Here is a 26,369-nt window from a genome sequence, read left to right as displayed (position 1 = left end):
GTGTGTTATTATTCATTGCTTCTCTCCTCCCAGACTACTATCATTCTTAAGGATTTAAAAATGAAGAGATAAATTGAGTATGACTAATCTTAATTCACTGGTCTTAGCTAAATTTGTGCCTTGAAACTTCAGAACCAGGTGATCCCCAAATCTAATTTGGAAATTTGCAGTAGTGGGTGATTGAGTAACCTGTTCCAATCTGGTTGTTGCAAACGAAACTAAGTTTATTTGGGATTACAGAAAGGGAATAACACTTAAAAATTTCTCTTGTGCCAAGTGCCTTAATTTGTGATTAGGCTACAAGTATGGAGTGTGCTCTTTGAACTTAGTTTAATGCCTAATCACCCCGATATATTCAGTAAACTATTCACTGTGCTCCTCTAACAGAATAGAGTTAGCCATGGGGAGAAAATAAATGTTAAGTTTTGGTGTAAACTGGGCCATGATGGTGCTATTTGGGATTTTTTTTCATGCCCACCAGTATTTAATAAATGAGCCTTTCTACTATTGACAATACATTTAAAAACTTCGTTCTGGATTCCAAATTTAAGCCATATGCTGTGCATTTGAGGTAGAAGTTATCAGAGTGGTCAATGGCACAGAAGGACAAAAATAATTAGTATCTATCACAAAAGCTTTCTTGCTTTCAGCTATTTCTTTAGTTCCATTTTTGGTGCCAGTTTCTAATTTTAGGTTATAAATTCTGGATCATGTCCTGCTGTATTATGAAACCATCACTTTTGATCCATATTGTCCGCTTCCAAGCTCCTGCCATAGACACATTGCAACTTTGGAAATCAACAGTGCTATTCCTCCCATACAATTATAGTTCCTAATTTTCAATGGGAAATAACAAATTACACTATGCTAGCTTTACTAGTAGTGCAATTTAACAGTGGTGTCAACAGCAACTTAAAAAAAGAAATACTCCTGATACAGGGTTTTGACCCAAAACAGAGATACTTTTCTCTTTGATGCTGTTCAACCTGCTGAGAATCTCTGGTCACTTATTTTTATTGCTCTACAAAGGATAAATAACTGTTCATTACCACAGTGAGATAGTATGGAGGGTGGGGACTACTAACCAGCAGGCACTACAGGTGGTAGCACTGTGCTCATTAACACCCTACATGGTGCTCTGGAGTTGAAATGCTCATGTTAATTTAAAAATAACTTTTTCCTGCTCTACTCGATTTTCAGGCTGAAGTTGCAAGTTAACATTCAATCTTCAGTTAATCCCACTATGCAATCGCAAGCTTTTGGTAGCACCTCACCAAATTGACTTCATTCCAATGAAACAGGTGCATCCATAAAGAGAGTGGAGATTGAATGCTTTAAAATGCACTCCTAGGCTGAAGTGCTCATGCTCAAATGAACTGAAGAATAACCAATTACTAGCAGGGAGAAGCCAAATATTTATTTTGCTTATTTGTGCTAGATTGAATGTGCATCTATGTAACATTACCCAGGAGCATTCCAAAGTTTATGAAATACATTTTTAAAAAATGCATTCACTTGTAGGAAGTACCACATCCAAATTGCATATAGCTAATACTCAAATAGTATTCTGATTTGAGAAATAAGGAACTTGTACTGAAAATGTCAATGAAAATAGTTTCCAACCTACAGTTTCTCAGCATTAGGTTGCAACAAAGAGAAATGTTTGGTCACATCCATATACCACTCGGTTCCATTTATCCATTGTGTTGGTGACTGAATTTGACTTGGTTGAGGCAGTTCTTACTTCACAGGGTCCTAGCTATTGGATGGTGCACAGGACCAGTTGCTTAGTTGGGGTAGCCAAATAGGTTTTACTGAACACTGCAAAACTATTATGCAACACTGACTGCTGCTTTTTTGACTGAATTGCAGCCTTCCTGTAATGGATGAAGATGCATATTTTGTAACCTGTTTAATACTGCTTATTGCAGTAGCTTTCTGTTTCTACCTATACTTTTAGAAGCCAACCAGAACAAAAGAAAATGACAGTTGGTCTCCATTAATAGAGGATCCAGTGTAATGTCTGTCCACTTCCTCAATGGCACCATGGTCCTGCTGTAGTTTAGAAATTGTTCAGGAACAGGTGCTGCCAGACTCACTAGCAATTCAGTCTGACACCTTTCTTAATCTTAACCCTTTTAATTATTCCACACATTACACCTTTTAAAGAAAATCCAGTTGTGTTTCAAAGTTGATTTTAATTTTAGGAAGCTATATACAGTAGTCCATTAATATTTTACTTATTTAATCACAATACAAGGCTACAGACCTGAAGCATTAACTCTTTCTCTCCATGCTGCTGTCATGCATTATCTCCTGTTTCGTTGTTTTATTTCATCTCTAGTTTGTTCTTGCTTTTTAAAAGTTCAACTCCTTACACCCCTTCACCATTCTCATTCCAGCTTTAATCTGATAATTTTACTTCACATCTCAGATGTAGAAACAAACTAATTAAAAACCATCTACTCAAGAATAAAATCAACCTTTACACTTAAATCCCCTTTTGCAAAAATAAAATCAGTAGTACCAGCAGAGTTTGTATTAAGCACAAACGTTCCTCTAAATTACACAATGCCTGTTTTAAGGTCCAGAGTATTCAACTGCTGCACACGGTGATTTGTCCAAAACCCAGGGCCTCTCTGCTGTTGTTAGTGTCCTGGGATTTGAGGTGTGCGTAGAGCTGGTGTATCCTCACTCACTGAGAAAAAAAACATTTCAGTGATGCTATGCTACAGCGTTGAAACTTTTCACTGATTTCTTTCATAAGCCCCCTTCCTTGCCTACTCTTCTCCAACCCAAACACAAAATTTCTTGTTCCTCCTCCAATTCTCCCACCCTCACACCTAAAATTCCCTGGTTCCAAGTTGTTCTCCCACTGAACAGCAAAAGGAGAAAATTAATATGGCTGGGGTAGGGTTTTAAACAATTTAAAGTGGACAAGATTTCTAGACCGCGGTCAGTCACAAATTAGGGGTTGTGCACCCTCTAAAATATAAATGAGAATTTTTTTTCCACTAAGAGTGGTGAATCTTTGGAATTCTTAAGTACATTTAACCACTTTTCAAATAGACCATCTTCAACAATCACTCCTGTAACCTGAAATCTTAGAACACAAAATTAAAATGGACAGTAATCCAGGGTGTGCTCATCTATGGGGTTTTCAGATGCATCCATAAGTTTTAACTTCTAAGTGGTGGCTCTGCAGTGGAATCAGTTAGCTGCAGTAATCTGGATTAATATCAAGGGAGTCATGGGACAGAGTGCATACAAGAAGTTGGTGCTAAAGGATCATCTGTGATGTAATTAAATCATGGAACAGGAATTAAGGGATTTAAAGCCTTCTATTTTTTATGTTCTGATAGATCAGATGGTGAATGGTGAGATTACACAGGGGATTCAAATGAGTTGGGTAACAGAAATAAAGGGTCAGTAACATGTACATCATCTCAGTCATAGATGGGGAAGCGAAAGAGCTGAAGGAGGAGGAATCTGAAAGAGGACGATAGGCATGAAAAATCTCCCAGCTACACTCACTATCCTCAGACAAAAGGAAAAGCAACACCCAACTTTTTGACCCAGATCAAACCGCATGGTCAGCATCAGGGAGGTATTCTGAACTTCACCTCAACAAGTGTCATGTCCTTTAGAACTGACCTGTCCTGGAATAAAAAAAGCAGTGACACATAAAGGGATGAGGTAATGCTCACCTGACAGGAATGTAGTGATATTGTGGTGTGTCAGTATATCCTTTAGCCTCTGCACCTCTGCTGAGAGTTTATTACGCTCCTAAAATGAGACAAAAAATTGAAGGAACAGTGGAGAAGCTACATTAAGTTCAGTTACATTAAACTGTGTACAGCTTTGGACATCTTGTTATAGGACAGATGTGGTTAAACTGGAAAGAGAGTATTAAAGATTTACTAGGATGTTGCCAGCTCTAGAAGGCCTGACTTATAGGAAGAGGTTGGCCAGGCTAGGGCTTTATTCCTTGGAACATAGGAAAATGATGGAACAACCCTATAGAAACACATAGAATTTTGAGAGGCGTAGATAAATGAATGAAAATTATCTTTTCCCCAGGACAGGGGAATCCTAAACCAGTGGGCATAGATGTAGGGTGAGAGGGGAATGATTTAAAAGTTCAAATTTATCATCAAAGTATATATACCATATAAAACCTTGAGACTCATCTTTTTGCAAGCTCCCACAAAATGAAGGATCTATGAAAAGCCACACACAACAAAGACTACTGAGCATTCAATGGGTAAGAAGACAAATTGTGCAAATAGTTTTTTAAAAAGTAAACAAGTAGCACAGAGCACGAGCTGCGGAGTTTTGAAGTGAGTTAATAACTACGGAGTCAGTTCACTGCTGAAGCAAGTGAAGCCAGTCGAAGAGCCCGATGGCCACAGGGCAACAATTGCTTTTGAACCTGGTAGTGTGGGACCCAAGGCTCCTGCACCTCCCATCCATTGGTAGTAGTGAGAGGGAGACTGGTCAAATACAAGCAAATAGTGCTGAACACCTGTTCAGTTTCCACTCTCGGGCTCCATGTTTTTAATCTGGTTCAATGCTTTAACTCACGAAGTAATAGGGGTAAGCATAGGTTTGCTTTCTGCTCTTGGGTCGCAACAGAGCAATCACTCCCAGCAATGGCCACCCTGGATCTGAGGGGCAACTTTTTCCACACACAGGGTGGTGTGTATATGGAATGAACTACCAGAGAAACTTGTTGAGGCAGGTACATTTTGGAAACACTTGGATAGATAGATGGATGGATCTTAAAAGAGATGGACCAAATGCAAGCAACAGACTAGCTGATGAACAGTGGTTGGTGTAGACTTGTTGGGCTAAATGTTTTGCTCTATCATCTCAGTCTGATTAAGCAACAGACAAAATGCTGGAGGAACTCAGCAGGCCAGGCAGCATCTATGAAAAGAAGAAACAGTCCATTTTTTGGGTCAAGACCCTTCATCAAGACTGGAAAAAAAAAGATGAGAAAGTCAGAGCAAGGAAGTTGGGGGGTGGGGTTTGGAGGCGAAGGGGAGGAAGTAGTACAAGGTGGTAAGTGATAGGTGAAACTGTAAGGGGTGAAGTAAAGAGCTGGGAAGTTGATTGGTGAAAGAGATAAAGAACTGGAGAAGGGGGTACCTGATAGGAGAGGGTAGAAGACCATGGAAGAAAGGGAAGGCAGAGGAGCACCAGAGGAAGGTGATGGGCAGGTAAGAAGATAAGGTGAGAGGGGATAATGGGAATGGTGAAGGGGGGGGGGAATTACTGTAAATTCAAGAAATCTATGTTCATGCCATCAGGTTGGAGGTTGCCCAGACAGAAATACAAGGTGTTGTTTCAGTAGGAGGTGCAGGATAGGGGAAGGATAAGGTTGGTGGCAGTGAATGGGAGATTCCCAGAGTTAGTAAAGTCAGAGATAGTGTGGGTGACAAGTAGAGTGCATTGGGTGAGAAAGTTCAAGCAAATAGAGAGGTTAAAGCAAGCAAACAAGTTCAGCAGGCAAGCAAGGGAAAGACACAGAACAAGGAAGGTCTGTAGGGCTAAATTGCATTTACCTTAACTCAAACTTGACCAGGTAAGGTAAACTCAAAGCTTGGACCAGCCCATGGGATTGTAATATCACAGTTATTACAGAAACATGATTGAGGGATAGGTCGGACTGCCAGCTTGGAAACACACAAGTTTACAGTAAATTTATTATCAATGTACATGTATGTCACCAGATACAACCCTGAGATTCATTTTTGCAGGCAAATTTAATAAATCCATTATAGAATAATAACTGATAGAGCTTTGACCAGCGACCAATCTAGACATCAGAAGTTTGAGAGGAGGTGATTTCTCTCTGGTCCACTGCCCAAGTTGAAAAAAGGAGCAGCAAGTTGCAGCAGGGTAGTTGAATGCTCCTCTTGCAGGATGTGGGAAGGCAGGGAAGCCTCCAGTGTCCCTGACGGTTACAAATGTGAGAAGTGTATCCAGCTGCAGCTTCTGACAATCCAAATTAAGGAGCTGGAGCTGGAATTGGATGAACTCTGGATCATTCAGGAGGTTGAAGTGGTTATAGATAGGACAAGTAGAAAGGCAGTTACACCCAAGGTACAGGACACAGGAAACTGAGTGACAGTCAGGAAGGGAAAAGAGGTTAAGGAGCCAGTGTAGAGTACCCCCGGGCCATCCCCCTTTAACACAGGTATATCACTTTCAATACTGTTTGGGGGGGGGCGGGGGTTGACCTAACAGGAAAGTCACAGTGGTTGAGCCTCTGGCACTGAGTCTGGCTCTGTGACTCAAGGGAAGGTTGGGGGGTGGGGGGGAGAAGAAGCATGCTGTGGTGATGGGGGATTCATTAGAAAAATTATACAGCTTAATACGCGGCTAAGGAGTCGGTGTATGAGGGAGGGTATAAGATTTTTGGATCATTGGGCTCTCTTCCAGGGAAGGTGAGCCCTGTACAGAAGGGGCAGTTTGCACCTGAACTGGAGAGGGACTAATATCCTAGTGGGAAGGGTTGTTAATACTACATGGTGGGGTTTAAACCGGAGTTGCAGTGGGTGGGAACCAGAGTGCCAGAACAGTTAGTGGAGTGGTTGTGGAGGCAGATGTTGTTAAGACCTCAGACAAAGTCCAGACTCAATAGGTGCAACTAGTCTCCTGAGCTACATATATTTCAATACAAGAATTATTGAAATAAGAAAGGCAGATGAGCTTTGGCATGGATCAACACCTGGAGTTATGATGTAGCCATTAGTGAAACTGGGTTGCAGGAGGGGCAGGAATTAAAGGAGCAGGGGTGGCCTTACTCGTCAGGAAAAATGTCATGACACTGCTCCGTCAGGACAGATTGGAGAACTCAGCTAGTGAGGTGCTATGGGTGGAACTGAGAAATAAGGAAGGTATGACCACGTTAACAGGGCTATATTACAGACCATCCAACAGTTAAACAATTTAAAGGCAATGCTACCAAATACTAACAGTGTATGTAAACTTCTGACCCACTGGGAAAGTGATGAAAGAAATAAAAGCTGAAATAAATCATTCTCTCCACTATTATTCTGACATTTCACATTCTTAAAATAGTGATCCTAACTGACCTAAGACAGGGAATGTTTTCTAGGATTAAATGTCAGGAATCGTGAAAAACTGAGTTTAAATGTATTTGGCTAAGGTGTATGTAAACTTCTGACTTCAACACTATCTATAGAAGTTTGTCATAGTTTTGGATATCATCCCAAACTCCTAAGGAAGGAGAGGCATTGCCATGTTTTCTTCATAATTGCACTACTGTATTGCTGGGTCCAAGACAGATTGTCCGAAATGATAACACCCAGAAATTTAAAGTTGCTGACGCTCTCCACCTCTCATCCTCTAATGAGGACTGGCTCATGGACTTCTGGTTTCCTCCTCTAGAAGTCAATAATCAGCTACTTGGTCTTGCTGACATTGAGTAAGAGATGTTGTAATGGCACCACTCAAACAGATTTTTCAAATTTGAATCTTCAATATGCCGATTTATCACCAACTTTAATTTGACCTACGACATTGGCGTCATCAGCAAACTTCAATGTGGCATTAGAGCTGTGCTTACTCACACAGTCATAAGTGTAAAATAAGTAGAGTAGGGGGCTAAGAACACAGCCTTGTGGTGCTCCTGTGTTGATAATGATTGTGGAGGAGATGTTGTTGCCAATCTGAACTGACTGGCGTCTGCAAGTGAGAAAATCGAGGATCCAATTGCATAAGGAGGTACTGAGGCCAAGATCTTGAAGATTCGTTTTGAGGGGATGATGGTTTTGAATGCTGAGCTATAGTCAATAAAGAGCATTCTGATGTATGTACCTTCGCTGTCCAGATGCCAGCGAGATGGCATCTGCTGTGGACCTGTTGCTCCAGTAGGCAAACTGGAGCGGATCCAAGTCACCTCTCAGGCAGGAGATGATATGTTTTATCACCAACCTCTCAAAACACTTCATCACGGTGGATGTAAGTGCAACTGGATGATGGTCACTGAGGCAGGTCACCACATTCTTCTTAGGCGCCAGCAGGTGGGTATCTGAAGCTGCAGATGCTGCAACCTAGAGCAGCAGGCAAAAAGCTGAAGGGTCTTGATCTGAAATGTTGATGACCAATTTCCTTCCAATAATGCTGCCTAACCCACGGAGTACTGAGCTTTTTGTGGTCTGGTAGCTCAATATTCTGGGGTGTCATAGGGATGGTAAAAGAGGATGGGGAATTGATTCAGGACAGATGAAATATTACCCATTCACTGGCATCTTTATTTTGTCCTGTTATTAACATTCCCTTTGCTCTACCACTCTCCCACACCTTCTCTATTATTTAGACTAACTTGCTTACTCATTTCTGATGAAAGGTCTGGACACATTAATTAGTTTCTTTTCCTGGTTGCTGGACTGGCCGAGTTCTTCTGGCATTTCTGTTTTCATTTCAGATTCCAGCATCTGCTGCTATCTTTTGCATTAAATTGAACTGCAGAAACCAAAATGCTGATCAACACAAACTTTTAAAAAAAAACACCAAGAATCAACATTTTAACTAAATGAACAACTTGATAAAGGTTGTGGACTTGGTATGTATATGTTTCTACCACAGGATTTTCTGTTTTTATGCAGACCACAGTGTTGTTTTGAATAAATATTTTGAAGTGCTGGTGTAAAACACGAAAGAGTGTTCCTGGAGGTATCCAGAGAAGTATACAGAATGAAGTGATGAAGTCATGAAATCTGATCTGACATAGTAAAACACTCCACTCATACTGCACTCTGCCCACCACCCAAAAGGCAAACTATGGGGAGTAGAATTTCAAGCAAATTGCCAAAAAAAAATTAATCAATCAGAAGTTGTCATCAATAAATGTTCCTCCAAGTCAACTCTCCTCTTATCATCCTGCCCCATACTCCAAATCCCACCTTACCTCACTGCATCTTTCTAGGGTCTCCTCTTGCAAGTGGCTTTGTTCTTCAGTTTCTGTTTTCTCTTCACCAGTTTTCAAGTAGCCTGCATCTTCAAATATTGCTCGCAGCAATTTCCTGTAACCCTGAAATACACAAAGTAGACTGTGATCTGCGTCATGAGAGGCTGCTTAATTTCTAGCTGGTGGCTGCTGGAGAGGAGTAACAGAATTAGGGACAGCTACAGTCTCCCTTTGCTTGAATGATAGCCTGGCTGTGAAGCTTTCTCAGGTGAAAGTCTTCTTCAAAACTTAGTATGGTGAGCAAACAGCATCTCTGAGGGTGACAGAGTGGCATAGTGAGTACAGCCACAGCTCCAGAGACGTAGGCTCAATCCTGACCTCAGGTGATGTCTGTGTGGAGTTTGCACGTTCTCCCTGTGATAGCATAGGTTTCCTCCAGGTGCTTCAACTTCCTCCAACATCCAAAAAGCATGTTAATGGTCAGTGTAAATTGTGTCTAGGGTGTAGCAGAGTGGTGGAACCTGGGGGATAGAGAATGTGGGGAGAAAAACAAATAGAAGTAGAATAATGTGATTAGGTCATTGGTATGTGGACTTGTGGCCTGAAGGGACTGTTTCCTTGTGGTATGTCTCCATTAACAAGTCATTGGAGAAAAACAACAATTGATTTTCTTGACTTTTCCTCCATTACATCTGGTGCAAACTGCTACAGCCCAGTGTAAAATTTGCAGCAAGCCAAAGGTTAAGATGATCTGCTGACAGAGACAGCATGCAGACATTGTATGGCCACTCGACATGAACGAGGCTACCAAACAAAATTCTAACTTTGAGTAGAGCTTCTTGTTTGTAGCCTGAGAACCAAGGCCACCAGACATACCCACACAAGAATGCAAACACAAGCTCGATGGCACTTACTAGCTACTGGTCCATTATTTTACTATTTCTCAAGTGTCATTGGCCTTTAATGTGTAGATTTTATTGGTTATTAACACTTGAAATATGTATTATGATTGGTACTTAAATATACCAATAATAGCATTTAGAAGTGCACTAAGTCTTCTGTTGGATTAATATGTCTATACAAATTGACAAATTTGAGTTGCAACTTCAGAGCAGGTTGGTGACAGGGGCAGAACTGTTCTCCTTGTTTTCATGTAAATAGAGTGTGACTGATGAACAAATACAAGTTGTCAAAAGTCCATGTAATCGGTAATCAATGATGACACTAGAACTTTCATTATTGTGCATGCAACAGGTCTTTTGTCATCATGGATTCTCTTTCACCACAGTTGAAAGTGTCCACACCTTGCCTGTTCCATTTTTTACACTATTGCTTATTCCTATCTCCACCCCTACTTCACAGAGCCAAGAAATACTACTACTTGTCCACAATAACTATCTACGTCTTCTCATTCAAAGGGCTGTGTATTCTCCACAATTTACAGTATCTCCAAAATAATGCCAAATTCACTCTTCCTTCGAGAAGTCCAGGATTACTCACTCCAATAATGTCTTGGTTTGCTATCTCCATTGTCATAGTACATTTCCATATAATAAAAGGAGATGCAGCACCTTTTACCTCCCTTTCACCATCCTCAAGTCTTTCCATGTGAAGCACCAATTTACTTCTATTTTCAAAATGGTGTATTTATTGAAGACAGCAAGATAAAGTGACAGGTTTTTACATAGTAGGGGAATTAAGGGTTATGGGGAAAAGGCAGGTAGATGGAGTTGAGTTTACAGACAGATCAGCCATGATCTTATTGAAAGGCGGGGCAGGTTCGATGGGCCAGATGGCCTACTCCAGCTCCTATTTCTTATATTCTTATGACAACTTTGTAGAACACTTTTGTTCAATACATTGGTATGGCCCAAGTTTCAAATTACCTGTCCTTTTAATTCTTGGTCTCACTCCCACTATCCTCAGCTCTCCCATACATATCTTAATTAAAGTTGAAGAAACAACACATCTTCCAGAAAAGCACATGAACACATCTGTACTTGACAAGCTCAATTTCAAATAATCAGTTTTTATTCCAGATTTCCAGCATTCAATCCAGTATCTTCTGGTAGCAGACAATTATTCTGAATATATAGTTTCACCTGACTGACCTTCTGTTCCTTTACTTCTCCTATTACCACTTTTTTAAACTTCGTATCAACATTCCTTTTATCACTTAATCTCTCCTGGTTAATCTCTTTGTACCTGCCTCTCATGTCCCTTTCTCATGATCTTAAAATCTTCAGCTTCAAACTTCAAAGTACATACAGTATAAGTCACCACATACAACTCTGAGATTCATTTTCTTCTGGGCAATCACAGTCAATACAAGAAACACAATGAAAGACAACACCCAACCCGACAGCCAACAAACTCTGCAAAAAACCAAACTGTACAAATACAAAAAAAAAGCAAAAATAAGAACAAATAAGCAATAAATATAGAAAACATGAGATGAAGAGCCCTTGAAAGTGAATCCATTTCTGTGGGAACGGTTCCAACTTTTCCTAGTGTTGATCAGAACTCATGCACTAGAAACATGAACCCTGGTTTTCCAGCATTTTGTCTATATTATAGATTTCAATCAGATGCAGCATTTTGCATTTCTATTAGCATGATTTATGGGAAAATCCATTCTGTACATACAAGTGGTGCTAGAAAGTTTGTGAACCATGTAGAATTTTCTCTATTTCTGGAAAAGTATGACCTAAGATGAGATCAGATTTTCACGCAAGTCATAAAACTAGATAAAGAGAACCCAATTAAACAAATAACACAAAAACATAATACTCGTTCATTTATTTATTGAGAAAAATTATCCAATATTACATGTATTTGTTGGAAAAATTACATGAACCTATAGGGTAATGCCTTCTACAAAAGTTACTTGGAATCAGGTGTATCAATCAATGAGATGAGACCGGGTTGTAGAGGTTCCCTGCCCTATCAAAAAGACAAAGTCAGGTTACTGGTAGAACCTGCTCTTCTCAAGAAAGATCTGTTTACGTACACCATACCTCAATCAAAACAACTTTCAAAGGATCTTAGAAGAAATGTAGAGATGCATGAAGCCAAAAAAAGGCAATAAAAGCATTTCTAAAGACCCGAGTGTTCATCAGTCCACAGTAAGAAAAAGTTGACTACGAACAGAGGAAACTCAGTACTGTTGTGACTCTCCTTAGGAGTGAGCATTCTGCAAGAACACAACGTGCAATGCTGAAGGTGGTGAAAAAGAACCCAAAGATAACAGCAAAAAAACCTGCAAAAATCTCCAGAACTGGCTAAACTCTCTGTTCATGTGTCGACTATAAGAAAAATACTGAACAAGAATGGTGTTCTTGGAAGGACACCACGGAGGAAACCACTGGTCTACAAAAAAAAAATTGCTGCACATCTCAAATTTGCAAAAGACCACCTGGATGTTCTACAACACTTCTGGGACAATACTCTGTGGACAGAAACAAAAGTTGAACCTGTGACAGAAGTGCATGCTGCTATGGTTGGAGGAAAAAGGGCACTGTACAGCAGCACCTAAACCTCATCCCAACTGCGAAACATAGTGGAAGGAACATAGCATGATGGTTTGGGGCTGCTTTGCTGCCTCAGGGCCTGGTCAGCTTGCAATCTTTGAGCGAACAATGAATTCAAAATTGTATCACGGCATTTTACAGAAAAATGTCAGGGTAGCAGTCCATCACCTGAAGCTTAATAGAAGTTAGATAATGCAACAAGTCAATGATCCAAAAGGTAAGAGTAAATCAACAAAAGAATGGGTTAAAAAGAAGAAAATTTGTGTTTTGGAATGGCCAAGTCAAAGTCCTGAAGAAGCTGAAGCAAGCAGTTCATGCAAGGAAGCCCACCAACATCCCAAAGTTGAAGCAGTTTTGGAAGAAGAAAAGGCCTAAAGTTCCTCCCAGCCGATGTGCAGGACTGATCAAGTTACCAGTAACATTTGGTTGAAGTTATTGCCGTACAAGGGGGTCACACCAGTTACTGAAAGCAAAGATTCACATTTTTTCCAACAAATACATGTAATATTGGATAATTTTTCTCAATAAATAAATGAACAAGTATAATGTTTTTGTGTTATTTATTTAATTGAGTTCCCTTTTTTATGAAAAAATAGAGGGTTCACAAACCTTCTAGCACCATTGTAAGCTTCTGCCTAGAGATCCCATTCACTTGAACAGGATTTTTGGATTTCCAACATTTACGCCACCAATCTCTGATAATTCTGATAATTACTCTTTCCTGAATTCCTTTGTCCTTTACTTATCCTGCAGCCAGATATAGCAGTACTGTCCTTTTTATCTGATTGTTAGTTTACATCTATTCAGACCCAGGCCCAGCTAAACATACAACATACTTGCTGAGTAATGAGGCCATCGTAAAGTGCCTGTTCTGCTTGGTCCCATCTCCTCTGCAGCTCTTCCTTCAGATTAGGGTAAACTACAGAAATAAACACATTTTAGCAGGTTCCATATTGCACTCCCCCCCCCCCCAATTCTACCACGTACCCAACATCACACCCATTACCCACCCACACCTTTTCCCCTCCAGAACACCCTACAATTAACCTCAGACTCTCATCACAACCATCACCACTAAACATATAATCTATTCTTCCCATCTTTAATCTTCCTATACTCAGAATCTCCTTCACCCCTCCCACCAAACTTATCTCAGCCCTTCACGCTGATGACAATATTGACAATATGCTAACACCATGCCATAAACCATATTCAGGCTCTGGCTGGATCAAAGCACATTGTCAATCTGAAGTGCGGGATAGCATTGCAGCTCCTATTCCAGCTGGAGAGTGACAACATCACTTTGCCTGAACACCCGTCTTTGGCCCTGCCCTGCTCTGTGAAATGGCTTCCTTACCCACCCAGTAAGGACTGTGGATGGCAGACCAATGGCGTCTCGAAGGTCAGCCAGTAGATGCAAGTGTGGGGCTCAGAAACATGGGCCAGTTTATGGCTGGTTCCACACGTTAAAAGGACCTGCAAAGAGGAGAGAAAAACAAGTTTGGGGAATGGCAGAACTATTAACCTCACTTTGCTAGAGGAACCCAGGATCTGTAGCCTCCAGTGTGTCCAGCACATCTTCAAGGTGTGATGCCTCAAAAAGGTGGGCTCCATCATTAAGGACCCCCATCACCCAGGAAATGCCCTCTTCTTATTGCTACCATCAGGAAGGAGATGCAGAAGTCTGAAGGCACAGACTCAGCAATTCAGGAACAGCTTCTTCCCCTCTGCCATCTGATTCCTAAATAGACATTAAACCCTTGGACACTATCTCACCACTTTTTTTCTATTTTTTGCACTATTTATGTAACTATTTTTATATATATATAGTTATTCAGTTTTTCCTTCTATTATTATGTATTGCTTGTACCGCTGCCACAAAGTTAACAAATTTCACAACATATGCCGGTGATATTAGACCCAATTCTGATTTGTGAGCTGTGAAAGATTGTACCTGCTATGACAGCAAAAAAAAATCCCCTCTCTGAGTAACTCAGTGCACTGTCATTGTTACTTATCTGCAACATGCTGTTAGCTTATCTTACAGCAGCAGCAAGGAATTTGGAAATATTGGTTTCCAGTTTCAGATTTCCTCAGCTTGCAAGTAAATAGCCCTTCTGGTACTGTCAGTTGCGATCCGGCATTGGGCACAAGAATAGGGAACACTTACCTTAGTCTGTCTGTTCCTGGTGGTACAAGAATCTCCCTCCTTCATCCACATTCCTACAAAGGTATTGTTTTCAATCTCCCATTCCTGCCATATTCTACAGGATAAAAGACAGTCAGATTCCATCCACAGTTTTTTTCTGAATCCTGACTCTTTCCATGTTTATGCCCTAGCCTCAATGAACTGCATGATGATATAGCCCATCTCTACCCCCATCTCAGCAACACTCACCACCTGACAAAGGGGAAAACCAACTTAACAGGTCACATTCTGACATCCCAGGATACAATTTCTTGAACCCCATTGAGCTTTCTTGCTCAACAGTGGTCGTATCCTATTCCGTACATAAAATTGTGATATCTGGCACCCAATTGTTTGGAAACCTTATAATTCAAAATGTACTAATGAGTGAGACAGATCAAGTGCTCATTATCCACAACCCACACAATATATCACTAGAAGACTATTGTCTAAGGTCAGGAATATGGGCGAGTTTGTGGCTAGAGCTGGAATCTGGAATGTTTTTATGCTTCAGTTTGCTTAACAAGCTGAAACTCACTGGATCTATTTCTCACACTCCCCTAACAGGATTCAGTTTTGTTTCCCTTAACTCATCAGGTTCACTGTAAAATTTATTATACCACTGTGCGGCATGCAAAAAAAGTAAAATAAAAGCATGTTGGTGCAATATAATATTTGACCGTCCAGAAAATCTGTTTGTCGAACACCCAAGTCTTGAGAATACTGGGTTACTGGAGTTTTACTCTACTTTATCCTTGAGATTTCCCATGTCGCCTTGCATCGGAATTATGGTCTGGGGTCTACATCGTTGAAAGGTTTCAGGTCTGTCACAGAGCTTCACACGTTTAAACATTTCATTTTTATTCACTCTCAGGCGTAAGGAATTGTCGGCTCGTTCTGGAACCAGAAGAGCAAGTTCCAATAAACCCCTGGGTTCACGAGTCAGTGAGACCAGAGTTCGAGGGCTAGCCTTCAGATTCCTGTCATCGGCAAATCCGGAGTTTGATGGCTTGTGTTCGGTGATTGGCATGTCCCGAGATCGTTGCCGAAGATCAAGGCTCAAGAATCGAATTGCAAGTATGGAAGTTGAGGCCGGTTGCTGAAGCAGAGTCTGCAAGTCTGCTGGGGAAGTTGAAGCCAAACTTCTGCAAGTCCATATCTGCAGGAGGCTGGAGGCCTGTCTACGGTTAATGCACTATGTACATGCATGGTAAGAGGGAGGAACAAGGCTTGTTTTGTTTCTTGTGTTCCGTGTTGTCCTGCCAAGCATTGAGGGCTTGCCCCATGTTGGTGCCAGGACCTGTGGCAACACTTACGGGCTACCCCCAGCACACCCTCGGATGTGTTGGCTGTCGTCTCAGACAAGGCATTTCACTGTAAGTTTTGATGCACTTATGATAAATAAACTTGAACCTTAATTTCAAAGTAAGAGAAACGCTAGGTATTTAGTATTTCCAACCTTAAATGGCAGATACAAGAGACCAGATCTGATAGTTATGTGAAGGCTGGTTCACATCTGGAATAATTTTATTTGAACAAAGCTAATTGAAGTAAAGCTAAATACCTGCTGACAAATGCAATAAAATATATCAAATGCATTCAACGCACGCTTCAAGACTAACCCATCTCCCAACCAATGTTTATGCCTCTCTCCTTTCTGCCTCCATCATAAAATACATACCCCAAGATCCCACTGTATGCATTCCAGCGAAATGACTGTTCATGTTGTGTAACGTTGTGGAAGGGGCAAAACTCATACTTATACCTGCAGGAAACAAAAAATAAGACCATTGAGACCATTGCACTGAATCCTGGTAGAGGATGTTCAATTAGTTTTAAACCCCTACTTTCCCCCCACATTGTTATCATTTCAGAGGATCTGTCCTGGATCCAGCACGTAACTGCACTACACAGAAAGCATGGCAGCTACTATCTTGAAAGTTTGTTAAGAAAGTCTTTTAGACTAAAACTTTTAAACTAAAACTTCACTAAAACTTTGACAAACTTCTATAGACGCACGGTGGAGAGTATACCGACAGGTTGCATTATTGCCTGGTATGGAAACACCTACAAAAGCTAGTGGATACAGCCCTGTCCATCATGGGAAAGCCCTTCCCACTATTGAGCATATCTACAAGGGGCTTTGTCCCAGGAAAGCTGCAGCCATCATCGGAGGAACACCCCCCCCCCCACACACACACACACCATCCTACCATCCAGACCATGCTCTCTTCTCGTTGCTGCCATCAGGAGGGAGGTTTAGGAGACTCACAGCCTACATCACCAGGCTCAGGAACAGTCATTACCCCTTAACCATCAGGCTCCTGAACTAGAGGGGATAACTTCACTCAACTTCATTTGCCCCATCTGTTCCGCAATAGTTTGCGGTTTGTTGTCTTTTGCAAATGGTTGTCTGTCTTTGTTGTTAATGGTTTTTCATTGATTCTATTGCGTGTCTTTGTATTTACTGTGAACGCCCACAAGAAAATGAATCTCAGGGTGGTGTATGATGACATATATGTACTTTGATAAAAAAAAAAATTTACTTAGAACAAGGCTGATCTATGCAGGCCTCAATTCCTCTTCTCTACCGATTTCTCACCACCCCCCAATTTGTTGATCTTTCACATACTTGTCCATCTCCATCTTAAATATATTTAATGACCTGGCACCACCCTAGGAGCCAGAGTATTTCCAGAAAAGAAATTTCTCTGCAGCTCAGTTTTAAAGGACCACCCCCTTGTTTTGTAACTATGTTTTCTCATTCATGACCCTCTTAACTAGGAGACACATCTCAACATCTACGTTGTCAAACTCCACACACACACCCTAATATCCTTCAGAGCTTATATGCTTGAATAAGGTCACCTTCATTCTGCCAAGCTCCTAAGAAATGCATTGATCATGGAAACATTTCAATGGATGGATAAGTGAGTGTAGTTATCCTCTTTTGTTCAGGAGCCTGATGGCTGAGGGGTAGTAACCGTTCTTGAACCTGGTGGTGCAAGTCCTGAGGCTCTTGTACCTTTCACATGATGGCAGCAGTGAGAGGAGAGCATAGCCTGTGTAGTGGTGATCTCGGATGATAGATGCTGCTTTCCTACGACAGTATTTCAAGTAGGTGCTCAATAGCCAGGAGGACTTTATCTGTGATGCACTGGGCCATATTCATTACTTTTTGTAGGATTTCCCATTCAAGGGCATGGTGTTCTCATACCAGGCAGTGATGCAGCCAGTCAATACTCTCCACTACACATCTATGGAAGTTTGTCAAAGACTCAGTCGGACCGTGGTCGGGTATGGCAGGGAGAGTTTTTCTTTCTTCTCTCCGTCTGCGTGAGATGTGGGACATTTGAGAGACTTAGAACTTTTACTGTGCTCATGGACTTCATCAAGTTATGGTATTGTTGCACTGTTGTAACTATATGTTATAATTATGTGGTTTTGTTAGTTTCTTTCAGTCTTGGTCTGTCCTGTGTTTTGTGATATCACACCGGAGGAAATATTGTATCATCTCTTAATGCATGCATTACTAAATGACAATAAAAGAGGACTGCGTGTCTTCATAATCTAAGTTTTAGATGTCATACCGAATATACGCAGACTCCGAAGGAAGTAGAGGCTCTGCTGTACTTCCTTCACAATTGCACTTATGTGTTAGGTCCACGACAGACCCTCTGTAATATTAACACCCAGGCATTTAAAGTTGCTAACCCTCTCCATCTCTGATCCTCCAATGATTCAGACAGGATGGGAAAAGTTTAGAGGGCAATGGGCTAAATGCAGGCAAATGGAACTTGCTAAGGTTGGCAACAGTTAGCATGAACAATTAGGGCCAAAAAGCCTGTTTCTATGCTGTACAACTTTGACTTGATCCCAGCCTCAGCATCTGTGCAAGTCCAGTCTATATTATAACCTATAACCTTACAGAACTGCTAACCACAGCAAGTTCTCATTTAGACCATTACGCAAGGAATACGATAATTTTAAGACATTACAAAAGATGCTGGAATGAATGCGAAATAAAAGATTTACAAAGTCATAACCACAACCAAGTGAAAGTACAAAATAGATTGAAATTTACAGTTTCAATGGAAAATTCTAAGATGTGCTATATTTTTATGCAAAATGCAAGTAAAGTGTACCGCACATTTAACTGGGAAATTGTAGTTATTGCAGTCAACAGAGTTTCTACTCACGATGACTCGATCATACTGAAGCATTTTCCGGCCAGTCTGTGCAGATGAGTGGGGCCTGAAAGAAAACAAACACCTGTACTGGTGACTAAGCAGAGTCACTTGATCAATTAAATTTGAGCTGATGAGGAGCAGCAGGGGAAAGAGGAGTGGTAAATAGGTCAGATGGGAGCAGAAACAATCTGGGACAAGGAGATGCAAGGGACACAGGTAGCAGATGAAGGTAGTGAGCAGGTGGTGGTGGGAAACCGAGGCTGAGTAAGACGCAGGTGAGAATGAAGGAGGAAAATCCCATTATCAATTACCTGAAATGGTAGCAGGATTGATTTTTGGTTGAAGCCGGTTTACTTGGGACATGAAAGGATTATTCAGCCTGAAATACAAATAGCTACATTTTATTGAAGTTTTTAAAAAAAATAAAAATAAATAATTTTTAATTTATTACCAACAAAAAAAACAAAAAAGCACATCCACAAAAACCACAACCATAACAAAATCAAATTAAATATTGAGCAGCAAAAGGGAGAAAAATATAAAGGCAAAAGTAAACACAGACAGCAGAGGTGCACTGCACCAAAAAACCTCAGTCCTCACCCCGTGAGAAAGTCCAATACAGGGCCCCATATCCTTTCAAAGATGTCCCCTCTCTCCTCATTATACAGTCTCAGTCTCTCCAAATGTAAAGTATTTGCCAGTTCTCTCAGCCACAAATCGTACGTAGGCACAGAGTCCATTTTCCACATTTGCAGGATTAACTTCTTAGCAATCACCATTCCAAATGATACAGCCATTTTTTCATACCTATTGGCTGAAGATAGGGAGCTTGTTGCTCCAAGGATGGCTATGAGCCGGTCTGGTTCCCACCGCTTCCCAAAAGCCTCAGGGAAACAGTGAAAAATATTTCTCCAGTATGCATAAAGCTTACAACATGACCAGAATGAATGTGACAAGTTACTGTTCACAGATTTACATATATTACAAACTGGTGAAACATCAGGGTAGAAACTGTGCAACTTTTCTTTGGAATAATGGAGTCTATGTATTGTTTTAAACTGTATAAGTCTGTGTCTGACGTTGACCGAACAATCATGTATACTCTTTAAATCCTCATCCCAGACCTCCTCTGTCAGTTCTACACCCAATTCATTCACCCATGCCTGTTTAAAACCTGCAGTATTCACCCGAGCTCCATTATGTAGGATCTGATAAAAACAGGATACCAGACTACGAGTAACAGGATCAAATTTATTTATTGCCTCCAGGCACTCATGTTTGTCTAAAACTTCGAAGTTAGGTATGTATTTTCTAACATAATCTCGAATTTGTAAATACCTAAAAAAACTAGATGCAGGGATATTGTAAACTGCTTGTAACTGCACAAATGAGGCAAAGTTTCCATTAATATATAGGTCACCTACACTACAGATGCCTCTCTGTTTCCAGGTAGAAAAAAAACAGTATCATTCAGGCCAGGCAAAAAGGAATGATTGTCACAAATCGGAGTGTTAATATAAGTTTTTGGGGCCTTAATGTGTAGTTGAATCTGCTTCCAAATTCTTATAGTGCTGCCAACCACGAAGCTGTTACTAAAATGTGACTTATTAACTGCAGTGGAGCTATTAAGGAGAACTGGTAAGGAAGTCTTCTTACAAAGCACTCGCTCTATGAGTAACCATGCTGGGCATGAGTCTGAGGTAGAGGGTGGGCCTTTTTTCCACCATGCAATAATGGGTAGGTGGGCAGCCCAATAATACATTTTAATGTCCGATAAGGCAAAACCACCTGCTTCCTTGGGCTTTGACAAGTGCTTTTTAGTAATTCTAATGGCTTTATAGTTCCAAATGAAGGGTATAATAATTGAATCCAATTGCTTAAAGTATGACAGAGGAATAAAACATGGAATTGACTGGAAAAGATGAAGAAATGGTAGCAGTACAATCATCTTGACTGCGTTAACCCTCCCCACCAAAGAAATTGGAAGGGTTTTCCAAAAGTCAATATTGCGTTTAACCTGCTCAACTTTGTTTTGCCAATTCACTCGCAAAATGTTATCTGGGTTTTTTGTAATAGTCACACCAAGATAGGAAAAATTATCATGTTATTTTAAAGGGAATGAACTGTAAATACATTGTATTAACCACTGCAGTGACTGGCATTAGTTCACTCTTATCCCAATTAATAGAGAAACATGAGAAACTACCAAAATTATTAATTAGAGTCAGAAGGGCGGGTATTGATGTTTGTGGACTGGAGATATATAAAAGGACATCGTCAGCGTATAACGAACGGTGATGTTTACGTCCATGCAGATCAATGGGAGATATCAAAGGGTCCTGTCTGATGCTAACAGCCAGTGGCTCAATGATAACTGCAAACAAAAACGCAGAAAGGGGGCAGCCTTGACGAGTCCCACGATGAATTGCAAAAGGGGAGGAAATATTCCGATTAGTGATAATAGAAGCAGATGGGTGTGAATAAATTATCTCAATCCACTTAACGAAAGATGGTCCAAATCCAAATTTCTTAAGTGCAAACATCATATATGGCCATTCCACTTGGTCAAACGCATGTTGCGCATCTAATGAAATGACTACAGCCTCTTCTGCATGTTTTGTATATAAAATATTGAAAAGACGACGCAAATTAAAATGCAGGTTTCCCCTGCTATGCGAAGGTACAGCGTTCCTATGAAATGGTTCGTAAGCTGGAATGTCATAAACTGAATAAGCAATTACCATTTATTAATATGGGAAAAATTTTTTGAGCATTCCCAGACCCAAAAAATAACCTACAAAATCATGCCAAATAACACATAAAACCTAATAACAGTAACATATAGTAAAAGCAGGAATGATATGATAAATACACAGCCTATATAAAGTAGAAATACTTTTCTGCAGCACTGTCTAGCGCAGCGAAAACCTCGCAGAAGCGCTCTCCGCAGAAACACAGCGCAAGCACTCTCCAGTAACCTTTAAGCTAGGAAGCCACCATATCATACCAAATAACACATAAAAATACACAGCCTATATAAAGTAGAAATAATGTATGTACAGTGTAGTTTCACTTACCGGAATTGGGAAGACTCCAATAAATTGCAGTTTCGTCACAGTTAAACACTTGCTTATACGAATAACTGCCTGACGCAATCAGCAATCGCCTCTGATCTGGACCGACATTTACGTGCCGGATGGCACCTAATTAATTAGCTTGTTTATTTCGGCTTTTTTCTTAAAGATGTGCTGGGTGCGTTCCGACTACCGCTGTACCGCTGCATTCTTCACGGCAACTTATCAGTTGGCAGCCCGGAGGTTGGGGACCACTGCTTAAACTATGAAGCTGCCCTCGCCTCAGAAACCGATCAAACCACCCACGACTACCTTTAAGTTCCACTTTCACAACACTTTCATCACCCTTGTCCAGTGCTTTCTGTTTCAGCTTATTAAAAAGACTGACTGATTTCTCCTTAAGTATAAGATAACTTAATGGAACACCACGCTTTGTACACCCATCAATCCACTCAAGCAATAGACTTTCCATTTTATCCATTATTGGATGCAGATTAAGAGAGACCACTTTGCTACGAGCAGAACCAACAGTAACATCGGCAGCTTTCAAAATTCTTTCTCTCTGCGTAACAATAGTGCGAATGGTGGACGCAGGCAAGTTCAACGCACGGACAATGTCCGTACTTCATTCACCACGGTCGAAATGCTTAATTATGTCTAGTTTTACACTAAGTGTAACACCCTTATGAGCTCTTTTAGGCTTTTCCGATACCTCAGAACTCATCTTGCTAATGGATGCACAAAATAAATCAAGATAAAGTACGTGTTTAAACAATGCCGGCTAGAATGCAGTTCCGGGGGAGGAGCTTGGCTGCTTGGGGCGCGCGCTGCCTTTTTTCATGACAGTGAAAACATCTTCCGTTAGCGAAAGCAGGTAACTAATATAGGTCTTTCGTAACAGCGAGGGGTCGTAAAGTGGATGTTCGGAAATCGGGGGCGGGGGGGCACCTGTACATATGTCTACCTGGCATAAAGCCAGTTTGATCTGGATGAATAATAGAACAAATGCATTCGTTTAACCTATTGGCCAAGACTTTCCCAAGAATTTTGGTTTCAATGGGTGGCAGCGAAATGGGGCGATATGATGAAACCACGGCCTGGTTTTGGAATCAGAGAAACATTAGCTTTACATAAAGTGGGTGGCAATCTGGAAGCTATCCTAGAGTGATTCAATATTTGTAAGAGCAGAGGTGACAATTTTGGACCAAATACTTTGAAGAATTCCATGCTAAAACCTTCCGGACCCGCTGCCTTATTATTGGGGAGGAAAGGGATGATCTTCTTGATCTCATCTAGACTTATATCAGCATCAAGTGTATTTACTGAATCTGTTGACAGCATGGGCAGATTCAGATTATCAAAAAATGCTTCCATTTCTTCAATGTCCAGACCGCCTTGTGATTGGTAAACATTAGCATAGAACTCCGCAAAAGACGTATGAATTTTTTCCGGGTCTGTCAATAAAAAGCCATCTTTCGCCTTTATATGATATATAGCCCTAGAGGCCTGCATCTGTCTAATGACTTATGGGGCTTTTCACCAAGCTCAAAATACCTCTCTCTGACTTGTGTCAGTAGTCTTGAAACACTCTTGGAGATTATAGAATTATACTCGTACCGTAAGGCAGTAATCTTATTAAGTAATTCTGCTTCCTGGTTTATCTTGTAAGAAGCTTCCAGATTTGCCAACTGATCATCTATTTCAGTTAACCTTTTCTTCAATCTTCTTTTTTCCGCTGTCTCATATGCTATTATACAACTTCTAATAACTGCCTTCATGGCCTCCCAAAGAGTGGAATCATCAACACCGCCCACATCATTGGTGCTTATCTACCTTATCTGAAAGATAAGAGCAAAAATCCTTAACCTTTAGCAAAGCATTATTTAAATGCCAACTATATTCACCTCTTTTGTAGTTCAATTTGAGTATAAGGGAGACAGGAGTATGATCCAATACAAGTATGTTATGGTAAGTGCAACCAACTACTGACAACACTAATTTCGAATCTAACAGAAAATAATCAATCCTAGAGTAGGATTTATGTACTGCGGAGAAATATGAAAAATCCTTCTTTGTGGGATTAAGAAGCCTCCAGATATCCACTATATTATACGATTGCATGAGATTATTAAGTGTTACATTATTTTTAAGTGAACAAACTTGGGGACGTTGTCTATCTGGGAGGGCATTTAAGATGCAATTAAAGTCTCCACCTACAATTATGTTAAGAGTCAGACAGATTAGGCATGGCCTTAAAGAGGTTCTGAAAAAAAAAAATTAGATCAAAGTTGGGCCCGTACACATTCACTAGTGTCAATGGTAAAGAATTTAATATTCCACTTACTATTACATCTCTGACCCTCTGGTCAGCGATAGTTTATGTATGAATAAACAGTATGGTTTTTTTTTTATTGGGATTGCAACACCTCTAGGTTTAGTACTAAAATTCGACTGGTAGACCTGAGGTGCCCAGGAGGGACAAAGCACTTTCGCTACTGTTTTCTTAATGTGCATTTCTTGGAGAAAACAAATATCAACTTTGGGTGTACGAAGATGTGCATACATCTTCCCTCTCTTCAGTGGACTATTCATCCCCCATACATTCTAGCTGACAAGTTTAGTCTCACCAATGCTGTGCAAATGCGAATTAGATGTCATATCTGTTGCTTAACAAAAGATAATGTCGTATGGTCATGGCATAACACAAACTGCAACTCGAACAAATAGATGTGCTGTAACAACCCGTTGAGAAACACAAAAAACCCTCCCAATAATAAAAACACACCAGGAGTAGTACTTCCATACCCCTAACCTAGAGTCAAAGCTATATCCAAGAGCTATATCCATGGCCCGGAATAGCAAGATAACTACCCATTACTCATGAAACACGGGAGAAACATCTCTTCACAAATACACTGTGAAATATAAAACTAAACAACAACAATCCGTCCTCACCCACATCTTAGTGTGAGCTTATTTTTCAGTTCCTCATGCACTGAACATAACAGTCTCCAGATGAAGCTACTATCAATCAACGACAAATCCAGTAACCCAGCGTTAACCCGTTTTTAGGTTGATATGGTGTCTGAATGCCAATCTTTAACTTCTTGGCTGAGGAACTCCTCCGCTACGGCTGCAGTGCTGAATGTACGGGTGCTATTGTTAACTGTAACCACAAACCTCGCCGGATACCAGAATCCACACCTAATTTTCCTGGCTTTGCATTTCTCCTTAATGTGCTGAAAATCCTGACGTTTCCTCACGGTAGCCAAGGTTAAATTTGGGTAAATGAACACCGGACGCCCATTATATAGCAGCGGAGTCTCTCCCGGGACAACCGTAGCACCAGCTCTTTAACCTGGTAGTGGTGTAGCCTCGCAATAATAGCTCTTGGCCTGCCATTTTTAGCAGTTCTAGATTACCAAGTTCATGGAAATTCTTCACCTGCCTTTTCAGTTCCTTTTAATATCTGAGGACTGTGTAGCTGCAGCTTGTGTCACCTTGCACTCAGTTAGTTGGAGAAGCAGTCCACTTGCACTTCTTGATTAGTTTCTGTAATGTCTTTGATAATTTAATGCCTTGGTAAATGAATCACTAATTCTCTCAGGACCTACAGAACCATGAAACATTTTGATTAATTCTCTATTCCCTTAGTTGTAACTAATACTGACTAGGTTCACCCCCAGATTCCCCTGCCATGACTTACTCTGGATTATCCCCACTCTCTGCTACCTTCTAATCAAGAATATGGCTTCATTTGCACGTTTACTGAAAGTACTTTAAGGGGAAATGAGTATGCAAGCACTTTGGGTGTTACAAGGACAATAAGTATCCCAGGACCCTGGTAAAAATACTTCAAAAAGTGTCATGGGATTTTTCTATCATGACTTTATGGGAAGGACACTGAGGCTTTGAAGAGGTTTTTCCTGGATGCTGCCTGGTTTAAAGGCCATATACTATCATGAGAGGCCAGATAAACTTGGGTTGTTTTCTCTAGGGCACCACAGGCTGAGGGGAGATCTGATAGAGGTTTATAAGATTATGAGAGGCATAGATAGAGTGGACAGGGAGTAACTATTTCCCAGGGTTGAAATGCCTAATAGTAGAGGGCATGATTTGAAGGTGAGAGGGGTAAGATCAAGTGGGATGTGAGGAGCAAGTTTTTTTTACTCAGAGAGTGGTGGATGTCTGGAAGGTGCTGGTGGTAGAAGCAAATACATTATAAGCTTTTAAGAGATGTTCGGCCAGGCACGTGGATGCGAGGAGGATGGAGGGATATGGTCATCATGTAGGTAGGAAGGATTAGTGTTTGGGGGTTTATGATTTCCTTTTTAGCTGGTTCAGCACAACATTGTGGGCCGAACGCTGTACTGTAGTGTTCTATGTTCTATATCTGCTGAGTGCCAAACATCCCTGTAGCTCCCGGTTCCCCAGTACACCTTTGTT

General features: G+C 40.8%; 1 protein-coding gene across 4 annotated transcripts in view; it reads right to left on the bottom strand.

Moving 5' to 3' along the window:
- Window positions 1–2,161: 2,161 nt before the first annotated feature.
- gnptg (N-acetylglucosamine-1-phosphate transferase subunit gamma) overlaps window positions 2,162–26,369 on the bottom strand; it is a 25,131-nt gene continuing 923 nt past the window's right edge. For 2 of the 4 annotated variants that reach the window (XM_072268519.1, XM_072268518.1), the window contains exons 2-11: window positions 23,541–23,761; window positions 19,161–19,228; window positions 18,859–18,913; window positions 16,341–16,424; window positions 14,642–14,735; window positions 13,833–13,947; window positions 13,308–13,390; window positions 8,942–9,064; window positions 3,708–3,786; window positions 2,162–2,698 (exon numbers count right to left, since the gene is read on the bottom strand). In XM_072268519.1, the coding sequence (XP_072124620.1) occupies window positions 2,649–2,698; window positions 3,708–3,786; window positions 8,942–9,064; window positions 13,308–13,390; window positions 13,833–13,947; window positions 14,642–14,735; window positions 16,341–16,424; window positions 18,859–18,913; window positions 19,161–19,228; window positions 23,541–23,701 (912 nt within the window). In that variant the 5' untranslated portion in view covers window positions 23,702–23,761 and the 3' untranslated portion in view covers window positions 2,162–2,648. The remainder of the gene's footprint in view (window positions 2,699–3,707; window positions 3,787–8,941; window positions 9,065–13,307; window positions 13,391–13,832; window positions 13,948–14,641; window positions 14,736–16,340; window positions 16,425–18,858; window positions 18,914–19,160; window positions 19,229–23,540; window positions 23,762–26,369) is intronic. The other 2 variants (XM_072268520.1, XM_072268522.1) reach the window with 1 other exon arrangement.

Source organism: Mobula birostris, chromosome 9 (assembly GCF_030028105.1).
Source record: "Mobula birostris isolate sMobBir1 chromosome 9, sMobBir1.hap1, whole genome shotgun sequence".
NCBI classification, from domain to species: Eukaryota; Metazoa; Chordata; class Chondrichthyes; order Myliobatiformes; family Myliobatidae; genus Mobula; species Mobula birostris.
Note: the sequence above shows the minus strand (reverse complement) of the source record. Positions and strands in the feature narration are given on the sequence as shown.